The sequence below is a fragment of the Diaporthe amygdali genome (assembly GCF_026229845.1).
Source record: "Diaporthe amygdali strain CAA958 chromosome Unknown NODE_6_length_1560011_cov_65_102424, whole genome shotgun sequence".
NCBI lineage: Eukaryota > Fungi > Ascomycota > Sordariomycetes > Diaporthales > Diaporthaceae > Diaporthe > Diaporthe amygdali.
This window is the reverse complement of record NW_026517026.1, coordinates 124,203-137,937: the sequence shown is the minus strand read 5'-3', so window position 1 is coordinate 137,937 and position 13,735 is coordinate 124,203. Positions and strand designations below refer to the sequence as shown.

The window sequence follows — 13,735 nt, the reverse complement described above, 5'->3', positions numbered from 1 at the left end:
TAGATACATGGCGGTAATAAAGTGTAAAACTGCGTTTGCGTTGCAACAATGAACCTTGAAAGAAGCAGGCCAAGGATTTGCACAGACTTGGCACTACTGTACAGTAATCACCCCTGCAGTCCCAGGCCGTTGCGTGCTGCATGAGGGTGGAATGATAGGGGGCCAGCTTCGGTTACTGCATCCGATCCGGGACTGATCGATATTCACTCTTGGTGTCTGATCCTGCTGCCCCAACAAAAAATAATGAGAGATATATCTATTCCTGCTGGCTGAAACAGGCGAATGCTGGCATGACGACAACCTCATCATTTCGCTGTCCATGCGACCAACTCGCGAAACAAAGATTGACATTACACAGTAGGCAACCGGCTAAAATAGTCAGCCAGCTGGGACGCTGGATGGATGGTTAAGGCCGCATGGCGGTCGTGTGAGGTCAAGACATGTCACATCCCACACATCCCCCGCGTGCTACGCAGCACGTTGGCTGCAGGGGGGCAGGAAAGCAAAAAAAACGCGTGGGTAGATCTACACAGTACAGGCCTGCATCAAGCCTGTTTCAAGCTGATGGAGAGAGGGAAAAATCATCAGCAGGCATACATACCCGCGTGCATGCTGAGGATTTGAATTTTCAGGCAAACGCGCAACGAGACCTGCCCAAAAAATCCATTCAAGAGAAAAGAAGCCCGTCTCAGGAGCGAATCAGCAGCGGCGGATAAGAGACCCTGTAGGTGCAGGAGGAGGAGGGGAGACTGGGCTGCCAGGCTGCGGAGAGTAAAGTGGCGATGGGGGTTGGTGGGACCAACCAGAGACGGGCTGATAACAAAGCGACACATTCGAATTGGATAATTGTAGGGCGACTGGCTATTTTAAGACAGACCTGAGTGGTCTGGCTGGACAGCGCTGGTCCGAGCCCTCGGAGCGGCCATTTGACAGGACGGCAGGACGGTAGGAGTAGGAACGGGGGAGCAGATGGACGGGCTGATCAAGGCTGCATTGTATTGCTTTGCTGCTGTGTGTGAGCTGAGAGAGAGAAACCTGGGGTGGTGGGACAGGGGGGCTGAGAGGATGGGGGGAGAGGGAAGAAGGCTAATCCAGGTTTCCGGGCAGTGTGATGAGGTCGAGCCCGAGAACCGGAGCGGGAATTAAAGCGCAGGGGGCCGAGTTTAGACATGTTTACTCGATCGTGTCCTCAAACTCTTAGGTAATAAGTTGGCGCAATCAAAGCAATCGCATATTGTTTGCAGCATGGTACCGGCCGACACGAGTCGACAAGTGAGTGAGTGACTGAACAGAGTGAGACATTGTCAGCACGAAGACAAGTCCAGGTCCAGGTCCAGGTCCCAGTGTCCGTCGGTTGTCTGGCTGCTATAGGCATCGTGCTGGTCTGGCTGGTGTGGCCCGGTGCAGAGCTTTGGTGCAGGATTTCCTTTCAGCCGTGGGCAGCAGGGCTGGGAGCTTGGTGATCAGTGCGCCAGTCCGTCGTCATGGTCCGGCCAGAGACGGCTTCGTAAACAGGCACAGCACAGCCATCTACGTACCGCCTAGAACGAACGAAGCCACGCCTTCCAAGGCCTTCCAGACTCGTACTTTGACTAAAACATAGTTAACCTCGGGAGGGCGAGACACGGCTAGACACCACGAGAAACCAGGCCAGGAACGGGTGAAGGAAGTTCGTGTCCGGCTCCTTTTTTGTGTCTTATGTAGATCAGTGCATGACAAGACAAGACTGGACTCGACGGTGGACTGAGCTGGACTGAGCGTTCGCTCGCCTTGCTGTACTGCAGTCTCAGCTCTGGAGCCAGTACCTGACGAGAAAACGGGGCCCAGGTGTACGGAGCACACACAGCCCAACGTGCCATCCAATACTACTGCAGTACAGTATAGTACAGTACAGTACATGCATGCTTCTTCTCGGTCAACAACGTGGTTGTCGCTGTGGAGACGTCGACCCTCGACCTTCGATCCTCTCTGCACTCGACAACCCAGGACCCAAGAGAAAGAGGGGTCACTGGAGATATCTAGCCGTGGGAGATGGCGTCTGGCGTCGTTGCTTATCTTCCCAAATCAAATCAAGCCGGACTGGTTGGCTGCACGGCACCACGGCTATCGTATGTCTCTTGTCATGTCGTGTGTCGGTCCTTGTGCGGGTGAAGGGCAGTCGAGCTGGGGGCCTGGCTGGGCTTGGGGGACGCATTCATCCGCTCCCAGCGATCTCCCTCTGCCACTTCTGCCACTCTCGCCCTCGAAAAACCCGGGCCCCCACATTCCAAACGAGGGTCCCTGTGGGGCTAGTGGCTACGTACCCTACGTAGTGGCCGATGCGGTATCTACAACAACCAGGACAGGACGTAGTTTTTGGCAGTCCGGGCAGGGTACGTATCTACGTAGAGGAACAAGACTGGATCTGTGACTGGTCTGTGACTGGGCGCAGTGAGTGAGAAAGTACGGTAAGGTAGGTAGTCTAGGTAGGTACTGTACCTACGTAGTGGTAGTCGGCCTTGGGCTTGCAGGGTACGACCTCTCTCGCTCTCACTCTCACCCCACTACCTGGGCAATTCCTTCTTAAGCCTCTCCTGCGCCGGCCTGATAACCTTTCGCCCGGGCCTTGCGCATATTTCCTCTTTTCACAACCTCTTCCTTTCACTGAAAGCCCAATCCAAGTGTTTCTTTTCTTGTCAGAGTCACCTGCTTGCGTCTCTGTCCAACTTGCAAATTCTCCAACAAATCTTCCCACCACCGACCCAGCAACTACCTCCAAAATGGTCTGTCGCAACCCCACCAAACACCCTCCATTCCATTCCAGCCCAGCCAAGCACCAGTCCCAGCTGGTGTTACGATCAGCACCACCGATTGACCAACTCACGAGGGAGAGCGCGATTTACTGACGATTCTCATTCCAAACAGGCGACCAAGGCTGCCGTCACCTCAAATGCCCCGGCTGTAAGCTTCAAGAACACCTCTGGACCACGAATGGCCCACAACGGCCATAAACCACGCGAGACTGACATGTGCTCTCCACACAGCTGGCCAAGTACCTTGAGCTGCCCCAAAATGGCAAGATCATGGCCGAGGTAAGCAACCCAACAATGAAAGCCCATTTTTCTGGATTCCACGAAACTGACCCCTTTTTCAGTACATCTGGATCGATGCCGAGGGCGGCACTCGCTCCAAGTCGAGGGTATGCTATCACTTCCTTTCTCCCGAGCCTGCTCGACACCACGATGCCGTGACACCACGAAACCTTGCCCACTGGACACAGGCGCTTCTTGGGCATTGCCACTAGAAGCCGATCCGTCCCAAACCCAACCAAATATGCCACTGCAGTTTTTGGGGCTGTTCTGACTCCCTGAGACCCGCGGCGGCCAAGACTCACCCTTGACCTTGGTGTGCCGCTAGAAACCGTCCTCGCGAGTGGACGCGTCCCACAAAACTGCAGTGGCAAGCTCCACGATATCGCCAAGACCCCCCGAACTCTGTCCGAACTGGGAGAAATAAACTGGGCTGACTCCATGACTCGATAATAGACTCTGGATGCGAAGGAGAGTGGCTACACACCTAAGGACCGTGAGTCACCCAAACTCGATTCTGGGATTCCTAAAGGGGATTCTGGGCCCAAAAGGCCTTTGCACAGAGACGTACTGACGGTGAATTAGTCCCAATCTGGAACTTTGACGGAAGCAGCACGGGTCAGGCACCAGGTGAGTCAAACCCCTCTAACACTGCGCTGGTGACCGAAAACTGATGTTTACTTCTCTACCAGGTGACAACAGCGATGTTTACCTCCGCCCTGCCGGTTCGTACTACTTCGATGTCCTACTACGGCCCAGCAAATCATTTGCTGACTGAAACCTCGTGCAGCCGTCTTCGCCGATCCTTTCCGCAGGAACGGCAACATCCTCGTCCTCGCCGAATGGTAATGAGTTTCCGACGCACCAGATGTACACCCTCACGGTGGTACTGACACTCGTCACAGCTGGGACGCCGATGGATCCCCCAACAAGTACAACTACAGGCACCAAGCCGCCAAGCTGATGGAGGCTCATGCCGCCCACAAGGTATGCAGAAATCATAACACGCACGCGCAAACTGAACTCATTCACGGGCTAACTCTCCGATCAGCCCTGGTTCGGTCTTGAGCAGGAGTACACCCTTCTCGACCTCGACGACAGGCCGTACGGCTGGCCCGCGAACGGGTAAGTCATTTCTTACGACTCGGAAAGCCGACCTCCAGACGCTCGCCGTAGCACTTGTCTCCGTCTTTGGTCTCTTGGGGAAAGAGAAGGCAAAGATGGTCGTCTATAGGATGCTGCATTCTATTGCAAGGACTCTTTCGGCTGGGAAACCGAGCAGCTGGCATAGACTACAACAGTTTGGCACCGACAATCCCCGCTGCAGCCGGCTTCTGGCAGAGGATTCTAGTACTCGTTCTGTGGCCTTCTGGCAGTCTGGCACAATGAGGGACTTTGGCTGGTTCTGCCGCCCCATCACGATGATGTCACAGGCAGGGCCAATGACCTCTTGCGCCACATTGTCGGGTACGGGGCCGCAGGAGAACGAGTCTTGAATTCCCATCGCCTCAACCGTCTTGGCAAAGAGCATCACGAGTGATGTTGGCCACAGGTCTGCTTTTGCCAAGGCCAGCTGTGGGGACTGCGTCATCGCCACAAGAAATCTCCCGACCAAAGAGTCCCGCCCGCTGTCAAGAGTCCTTGCGATTGAAGGTGGTAATCGAAAGTCGACCAGCCCTCATTACCTACTATTGCGACCAGAGACCAAGATGGCGAGCTTCCAGTGGTCATATCCTGGGGTTCCTTCACATTTTCATATTGCTAACGAATTTTCAAAGATTCCCCGCTCCTCAGGGCCCCTACTACTGCGGTGTTGGTGCAGGAGTAAGTTGTCCTAAGCCAATCTGTGTCTTTTCAGATTCAGCAGCAATATATTGACCGTCTCATCCAGAAAGTTGTTCAGCGTGACATCGTTGAGGCGCACTACCGGTGTTGCCTTTACGCCGGCGTGAAGATCTCTGGAACCAACGCCGAAGTCATGCCCGCCCAGTGGGAGTTCCAGGTCGGCCCATGTGAGGGCATCGAGATGGGCGACCACCTCTGGCTCGCTAGGTTCCTGCTTCACCGTGTCGCTGAGGAGTTCGGCGCCAAGGTCTCAGTCGAGCCCAAGCCAATTCCTGGCGACTGGAACGGAGCCGGCCTGCACAGCAACTTCTCCACCGAGGAGATGCGCGAGGAGGGCGGCATGAAGCACATCGAGGCTGCCATCAAGAAGCTGGAGGGTCGCCACAAGGAGCACATCGCTGTCTACGGCGAGGGCAACGAGAAGCGTCTCACCGGACGTCACGAGACTGGCAGCATCGAGCAGTTCTCGTACGGTGTCGCCAACCGTGGTGCTTCCATCCGTATTCCTCGGGAGTGTGCCGTAAAACAGAGCGGTTACTTCGAGGACCGGAGGCCTGCATCCAACGCCGACCCCTACCAGATCACTGGTATCATCATGGAGACCATCTTCGGTTCTGCCTAAGTTCACTTTCCCGGTTGAAGAGATTTGTCTGTTGCGAGGGTGGCATGTTTGATAGCTTTAAGAGCGGCCGATATCCGTGGAAGAGGCTCCGAGTCTTGCTTTTCAAGTTGCTGACTTTTGACTCTTCTCCGCCTGTCGCCATAGTGCTTTTGAGTGGCTAGGCGTCGGAAAAACGAGACTTTTACATACTTCTCTGAAGACGTTGGAGAGGAAGAGACAGAATAAACCGTCTGTATTGTGGTAGATTGGAGCTCAGTGCTGCGTCGATTTGCGCGGCTTGTCTGAGAGTGTGAATAAGATTTTGAGTGCTCACTATATATTACCACCCACTGTTTTATGCGCTCCTACAGTGACAGTTTTCTCGAAAGTGCCTATTTCCCTTTGGAGTGATCACCTTGTTCGAGACAAATACAATTGTGTCTTGCGAGCTGTATCGTGGCTCAGGGACTGACACGGCTTGTCAGCTTATGCGTCTCGACACTCCACTGTACCGAAGTAATGCCCCATATCTACGCACTCACACTTGTTTTCCATCCTTGGAATTTCTCTAAGTAGTAGTTAAATGTTGACGGTAGTGCTAGCATTCTCAGACACAGACAAAATGCAGAGAAGATACCGAAGTGCGGCTAACAAAGCTCTTATACTGTTATGAATAGTCTCTGTGTTTCCATTAGTGGTTGAGAGGGTTCAAATGGCCCCTGCCATATCGCCGTACCTGGGTAGCTTCTACAGACTGGTATTCAGTTAGTTGTTCTGGTGATTCTCCTGTTTGTATTTCCGGAGAAGGGGAGGACAGGTAGACACAGGTCAATGGATGGGGGGGGGGGGGGCCCAGTGCCACGAGCTAGCACAGATAATATGTGTTCGCACGCACTGGGCTCATTACCCGTTGGTGGGCAGGGGCAGCTCGCTTTGACTCTTGGACTGCGGAGTTTTGAAATGGCGGCGCCGGTGATGGATGAAGAAGCACTGCTCAAGTGGCACAAACAATCTTAGCTACATTGTTTCTTGTATATATCCGCAATTTTGACTCATAGTATCGTTTTCTTTCAAGACATGTTCTGAACGAGCAAAGTCATAAATACTTCTCAATTTGGATATATACGTAACTTTAGATTCATTGTCTGACGATCGGCTGTTAAAGATTTGACTGGTTAGTTGACATACAGCTCGATTATTGTGTGGATACAGGCCCCCCCCCCAAGCTGACGGCACTCGCGCCATTAAGCATTTACGCAATGGTAGTCTGACATGCAGCAATACCAACTCATCACTGCCAGCCACACATGTGTCTCTGTTGGGCCGCGCAGGAATCCTTGAAGGGAGCTCTCAGGCGCGCGTAGGCGCGCCATTGGCCCGAGGGAGTTGTGACGGGTGAAGAGCGTCGCAAAGGTGGCTGCGGCTAGATTAGTGTGCTTCTGCAAATCGTGGTTTGGATCCAGGCCTAGTAACCATTATAGGTTGAATATGTAACGTACCGACCCCAGGAAAAGATGACCGGATAGGAGGCATGATCTAATGCAGAAGAGGGTCCGTGTTCCGGAACCGTGATGGCTTACATTGCCAGATCGCTGCAGCGATTTAGTGCTGACCTTCAGATCAAAGCTATGAAGAGAAGCTATTGAGTCATGGCATGGATAGGTACTTGGGTGACATGGGCAAGTCTTAATTGCGCGAGGCTACTCTCACTCTCGCTCACTCTCAGAAGAAGATTACTGTGCAACTTACTATTGTGACATAATTGACATCATATAGTGATGAATAGCACTCAAACCTTACTTAGGTCACTATAGTCGGTCAAAATGAATAAAACTACCAAGGTGCGACGGAAAGAAAATGACTTCAGACAACAGCAGTCATAGTAAAGTTACAGTGGAGTGCAGTCTCATCAGCGGGCGTTATTATTCATCAGTAGCGTTTGAAGGACCACTCGAATAGAAAAGGCCCTCTAAAAGTGCGAACAGAGACATTTATTAATAGATCTAACATAATCCCTTCTTTCACTTCTCGTCAGTATGCAACTGATTCATTCAATTGTATGCGGAGCAAATAGATCAGACCTTGTGCTCCGCATCTTCCTGATAAGGCCGGCTGTCCACGTCTGAGTGTGTGACCATGACCTCGGTCTTCTCGCTCACGACGGCCGGCGGCGGGGCAGCGGCATCGGGCCCATCGAAGATGACGGCCATCTGCTCCAGTGTGTGGCCGCGCGTCTCCGGGTAGGCGAAATAGACGGTGATGAGCAGCAGCGTCAGCATAACGATGAAGACAATGTAGTACTTCCAGTGAATAGCCTCGAGCGCGATCGGGTTCACGAAGGTGTTGATGAAGATAGCCACCACCGTCGAGCACCACGATACCGTCAGCCCGCGCGACCGCAGGCTGAACTGCCAGATCTCGCAGGGGTAAGCTGTTAGGAAAGGGGTCCTGGGTGGTTGTTACATCAGTATGGCCCCGCAAGATAGGAGGCGAGAGGGGTCTTAAACTCACATGGCGATGTCGTAGCCGGCGAAGAAGACGAACAGGAAGGGGATGACGGACAGGCCGATCTGCGAGGACCCAGACTCGGCGAACGCCCCGCTGAGGCCGGTGATGATGATGAAGCTAGTCAACATGGTGCTCGCAGAGGTCAGGAAGAGGAACCGGCGGCCCAGCCGGTCCACATTGGTCGCCGCCGCGATGGCCCACAGGAGGTTCCAGACGTTCAAGCACGCCGAGATCAGGGTCTGGTCCGTGACCGACTCAACCCCGACGGAGTTCAGCACAAGGGGCAGGTAGTACGAGACGACGCCGTTGCCAGCCCACTGCGCAAAGATACCGAGACTGATGGAGATGAATAGCCTGTGCCTGTTACCGGGTGTCTTGATCATATCCGCATACGAAGCGCTTGACGAAGCCTCCTTCTCCGCCGTGATGGTGGCCTGGATCTCGACGACCTGGTACGCAACGAGCGGGTCGTTCCTGTCGCCGCCGGCGTGGTGCTTAGCAAGGATCTCGGTGGCCTCGTCGACGCGGTTGACGCTAATAAGCCACCGGGGGCTCTCGGGCGCGAGCAGGAAGCCCGGCAGCGCGACGAAGGGCAGCACGATCTGCAGCAGCACGGGGATGCGCCAGCACCAGTCCGAGGGGATGTTGCGGCACGCGAACGTCACCCAGCCGCACAGCGTGCCGCCAAAGTACCAGCCGACCATGAAGAGCGCGTTCGCGACGGACCGCTGCTTCGGGTGCGCTATCTCGTTGATCAGCAGCGGCGCCGAGTTGCCCAGCCACGAGGCCGCGATTCCCACAAACAGCCGCGAGTACGTGAAGGTCGCCTCGTTTTGTGCTGCTGCCTGCATGACCACGCCTAGTACTAGGAACAGGTACCCGACGTAGATGCCGAGTTTGCGCCCGTAGTTGTTGGAAACCCATGCGGCTACCGGGAAGGCGATGCCGTTGCCCAGCCAGTATATACCGGTGATCCAGCCCAGGTAGGCGCCGGATGGGTTGTGCATGAAGCTGTTCCAGTTTGGTAGGGCGAGGAGGCCACCCATGATGGATCCATCGTAACCGTTGGCAGAGGCTATTATTGTGGCTTAGGTCAGCACATGATCTGTATGACAGAAGTTTGGAGACTAGGTGATGTGGTATTGGTGAGAATTGGGCGGCTGACATACAGAACAGGACCATGGACAGTGTGATAAAGTTGAGCTTCCGCAGGTGAGCATGCTTGTACCAGGGTTTGTCGTCGCCCGGCAGCGCGGCCAGTTCTTCAACGGGTTTGACCATGGCGATGGCTGGTGGCGTGATGAGGCGGTCCGCGAGGCTGAGAGGAGAGGTATGAAGTGACGGGTAGCGAAAGGATGGACGACTCCCGTACAAAATTAGTTGTCACTTTGTGAACTGTCTGGTCCCTGCCGAGCCTGCGAAAATCCTAGACCAACGTCGCATTCAAGTGTTCAGGGGCAAGGTTATAATATATAGTGTACAGCCTCCTGAAGCCCCTTCTGTGTGTAAGATCAATTCAGGCCTAGCCTCAGAGGACGAAGCGAGGAGGTGGAGCTTTGAGTCCCGATGGCCCGGTGATCGCGAACTGGGTCCCTCGGGGAGAAGCCACGCTCTCGAACTTTGGGGGAGCACGCCCCATGGAGAAGAAGAACATCAACACAGTCCCGGGGCCCCACACCCTCGCCAGGTTGGGGCTAGGAACCAAGACGAAGGGGGCGGAGAATTGAGTCAGTTGCATGTGTTTTCGTAGATTGAATAACGATGTTTGTTGGCCAATTCACGAGGAAGACGCGGGCGGAGAAATAGGCTAGCTAATTACTTGGCTGTATGCATGAACGAACGATGCTCCGTGCTTATTTTAACGTTAGCGCTTCTTGTACTTCGGTATTTCTCCGCCTCCAGACTCTTATCCCTCCCCAGATCGTTACCGGCGTGTCGGCTCGCCAGCTATTTTCAGCAAAGTCTAGAGAAATGAAACTGAGTGGATAGTTCAGACCCAGAAAAGAACCTGATTCAGTTTTGATTCTGTACGTCACTGTCAGCGGATTGCATTCGTTGCCAACCATGTGATCGGTCAGTGGAGCAATGTCGACCTGTACTGTAGAACGCCGGCATGCGTATTCATCGTCGCATATACACCTGCTCCCACAGGCCTGCTTTCATGGAGGTGCCGTGCTCTTCGTTCCCGAGCGTCCCACTGCTGTTCTGAATCATCTGTCATCTTTTTGGCCTGAGTTCCTTTCCTTCAACACATCTCTCAGTTGACCATCTTGATTTACCATGGATGTCGAAGCGCTACTAGAGCAGCTCACGCTGGAAGAAAAGGTGGCCCTCACAGCTGGTAGGTGCTCTCAAGCTGAAGTCGTTCACATCCGTATCTAATGCAAAGTCAGGCGTCGGGTGGTGGCACACAGCGACCATCGAGCGCCTAGGGATCAACCCTATCCGCCTATCGGACGGACCTAACGGCGTTCGTGGCACACACTTCTTCGACAGCACACCTTCTGCCTGCCTCCCATGCGGTACTGCAATCGGCGCAACCTTCGATGTCGACCTCGTCACACGCCTTGGCCGATTACTGTCGGATGAAGCGCACGCAAAGGGCGCCCATGTCCTTCTTGGGCCTACAATCAACATCCAGCGCGGGCCACTGGGTGGGCGTGGCTTCGAGTCATATTCCGAAGATCCGCTGCTGTCGGGCATCCTCGCCGGTCACTATGTGCGCGGTTTGCAAGAGTCAGGCGTGTCAGCCACCCTGAAGCACTTCGTATGTAACGACTTGGAGAGCGAGCGCATGGCTATCAACGCGCTGGTCACAAATCGCGCCCTGCGTGAGATATACCTGCTGCCATTCATGATCGCCATCGAGACGGGCAAACCCCGAGCTATCATGACAGCCTATAACCAGGTCAACGGCTGCCACGCGGCAGAGAACAAACTGCTTTTGCAGGACATCCTCCGTAAGGAGTGGAAGTGGGACGGACTCGTCATGAGCGACTGGTTCGGCACTTACAGCACATCAGAAGCCATCAGAGCTAGCCTCGACCTCGAGATGCCGGGGCCGTCGCGTTGGCGCGCTGGCGCCCTCTCCCATGCCATCATGTCCAATAAGGTTAAACTCTCTGAGCTGGACTCGGCAGTGCAAAACGTCCTGAAGCTGGTCAAGCACGGCCTGGAGAACACGACGATCCCACCGAATGCGCCGGAGACTGAGGCCAACACCCCTGAACATGTTGCTCTGCTGCGCGAGGCTGCTGCCAAGTCGCTGGTGCTCCTGAAGAACGATAGAAACATTCTTCCTTTTGACCAGAATAAGAAGATCGCCGTTATCGGACCCAATGCAAACATCGCGACATACTGCGGTGGTGGCAGCGCGGGACTCCGGGCATACAAGACAGTCACGCCTTTAGAGGGTGTGAAGTCTCTGGCGAGTGATGTCGTATTCTCACAAGGCGCGTACGGTCACCAATCCTTGCCTCTTCTGGGTAAATCTCTCAAGACACCAGATGGCAACCAAAAAGGATTCGTACTCCGAATCTACAACGACTGCCCGCCAAAGGACACCAAGCGTGCGGCCGACACCCGCCAGCCGCTTGAGGAACGCATTCTTGATGATGCCAACATCTGGTTCGTCGACTATGAGAACGCCGATCTGGCTCCGATCTGGTGGGCAGAGACGGAAGGAGTGCTGGTCCCGGAAAAGTCAGGGGAGTGGGAATTCGGCCTGTCAGTGCACGGCACCGGCGAGCTGTTCATCGACGACAGGCTAGTCGTGTCGAACGTGGAAAACCAGCGCCTAGGAAGCAGTTTCCTCGGCTGCGGGACGGTCGAAGAGACGGGCAGCATGCAGCTGGAAGCTGGACAGAGCTATCGAGTTCTGGTCCGGTTTGGCTGCTCCGCCACCAGCAAGGTGAAGGCATCAGGCACCGTCGACTTCGGTCAGGGCGGTGTCCGCTTCAGCGGATGCCCAAAGCTCGACCCAGCAGTCGCTATCCAGGAGGCTGTGGATGTTGCTAAGAGTGTTGACCAAGTTGTTGTCTGCACTGGACTCAGTGGCGAGTGGGAGTCGGAGGGATTCGACAGGACAACCATGGCGCTGCCCCCCGGCACTGATGAGCTTGTCGCGGCCGTTTTGGCAGCTAACCCTAATACCGCCGTCGTCGTCCAAAGCGGCACTCCAGTTGATATGCCGTGGATCGACCAAGCCGGTGCTGTCCTCCATGCATGGTTTGGTGGGAATGAGTGCGGAAATGGCATTGCCGATGTGCTATTTGGCGAGGTCAACCCGGTACGTTTTGAGTCTGCACCGCTTGATGCTCAAGCACTGTATCAAAATTGCTAATCAGTCATCTCACAGGCCGGCAAACTCCCACTTACGATACCTCGTCGGTTGCAAGACAACCCCGCCGCGTTGAGTTTCCGCTCAGATAACGGTCGTTCACTGTATAGCGAGGATGTGTACGTCGGTTACCGATGGTACGATACTCTCGACATCACTCCCTTGTTTCCCTTCGGACATGGCCTGTCATACACCATATTTGAGGTTTCCAGTCTCGAGATAGAGAAGTTCTCGAGTCAGGCCACCAAGCACACCAATGAGCAAGTCAACGGTAGCACAAGTGTGACCGTCCAGGAGCAAGACAACCTAAGCGTTCGTGTCAAGGTCTCCAACACGGGATCTCGCGCTGGTGCAGAGGTGCTCCAGGTCTATGTAACGCCTGCAGCGCGAACGCCGCTCACAAGCTCGAACCGCGACACCATCACCCGGCCCACCAAGGAGCTAAAGGGCTTCACGAAGGTGTCCCTCGAGGCCGGAGCCAGCACTACGGCGGAGGTCACGCTGGATGTGTTACGTGCGACTAGCTACTGGAGCGAGATGGAAGACTGTTGGCGTAGCGATGCTGGCTCGTACGGCATCCTGGTGGGCACGAGTAGCCGAGGGGAGTTCCTTGAGAAGACGGTCGTTGTTGATAAGACGAGGAAGTGGAAGGGCCTGCGAGCTTAATTTGGTCAGTGTTTGGAAACATGATAGAGACTTCATCAATTCATTAGATCACATAGAATTGGAGTCTCAAACATGAAATTTAGATGAGACAATGAATGATGATAAGGACTTTCAGTTGAGGAAACAATTCAATTTTGGGCATGCAATATCCGCTTTGGGATAGCGAATGCCCCTATTCCGCAAGGTCCGGAAGTCTCCCGAGTCATCCCCAGCCAGTACCCCATGTCTAGCTGCATTAGATGACCGTAAAAAAAAGCTAGGGAACCCCGGATGTTCTGGACTGTGGGGAGGTGAAAGATGTGGACACTCGTTCTACTTAGCCAGCTAAGGTACTCTGTCCACCCCCCCTATGACCCTATTCTCCGCAGCCTGTGTTTCTCCGCCACAATCACAGTCCCCTCCTTCAACATAGGCGCACTGTTGTCGTTAGTCCACCAGCATGCGTCACACGAGCCCACAAGATTCTCCCTCGCCGGCGACTCCAAGAAATAGCGGGACGCCTCAGCCTGGTTCCGCGAGGTCGACCATTTCCAGCCGAGCGTGTGACGCTTGCCGTGCACGGAGGAGGAAATGTCAATTTGACGACTCGTCTTCGCCCAATGCCACCGGGCCGTCCCAATCTCAGCCACAGTCCCAGTGCCATAATTGTCGCAGGCTGGGTATAGTATGCAGCTTCCTGCTGCCCTCGAGGCCTCGGGGTCCGAAGCG

At 54.6% G+C, this 13,735-nt stretch overlaps 3 protein-coding genes across 3 annotated transcripts; 2 read left to right on the top strand and 1 right to left on the bottom strand.

Moving 5' to 3' along the window:
- Nucleotides 1-2,759: 2,759 nt before the first annotated feature.
- J7T55_000788 (glutamine synthetase) lies at nucleotides 2,760-5,535 on the top strand (the record flags this gene model as incomplete). The annotated part of the gene is made up of 13 exons (XM_053140041.1): nucleotides 2,760-2,762; nucleotides 2,905-2,940; nucleotides 3,024-3,071; nucleotides 3,134-3,178; nucleotides 3,525-3,564; nucleotides 3,654-3,698; nucleotides 3,761-3,793; nucleotides 3,859-3,913; nucleotides 3,974-4,055; nucleotides 4,120-4,193; nucleotides 4,621-4,734; nucleotides 4,847-4,892; nucleotides 4,960-5,535. 13 exons carry the CDS (start codon nucleotides 2,760-2,762, stop codon nucleotides 5,533-5,535), a joined length of 1,197 nt encoding a protein of 398 aa, XP_052996441.1.
- Nucleotides 5,536-7,589: 2,054 nt separating this feature from the next.
- J7T55_000787 (sugar transporter) lies at nucleotides 7,590-9,303 on the bottom strand (the record flags this gene model as incomplete). Its single annotated transcript, XM_053140040.1, has 3 exons — nucleotides 7,590-7,962; nucleotides 8,026-9,097; nucleotides 9,192-9,303. The coding sequence occupies 3 exons, from the start codon at nucleotides 9,301-9,303 to the stop codon at nucleotides 7,590-7,592; spliced, it is 1,557 nt and encodes a 518-aa protein (XP_052996440.1).
- A 999-nt stretch (nucleotides 9,304-10,302) lies between these two features.
- On the top strand, nucleotides 10,303-13,027 carry J7T55_000786 (beta-glucosidase; the record flags this gene model as incomplete). Its single annotated transcript, XM_053140039.1, has 3 exons — nucleotides 10,303-10,363; nucleotides 10,416-12,310; nucleotides 12,380-13,027. The coding sequence occupies 3 exons, from the start codon at nucleotides 10,303-10,305 to the stop codon at nucleotides 13,025-13,027; spliced, it is 2,604 nt and encodes an 867-aa protein (XP_052996439.1).
- Between the last annotated feature and the right edge of the window lie 708 nt (nucleotides 13,028-13,735).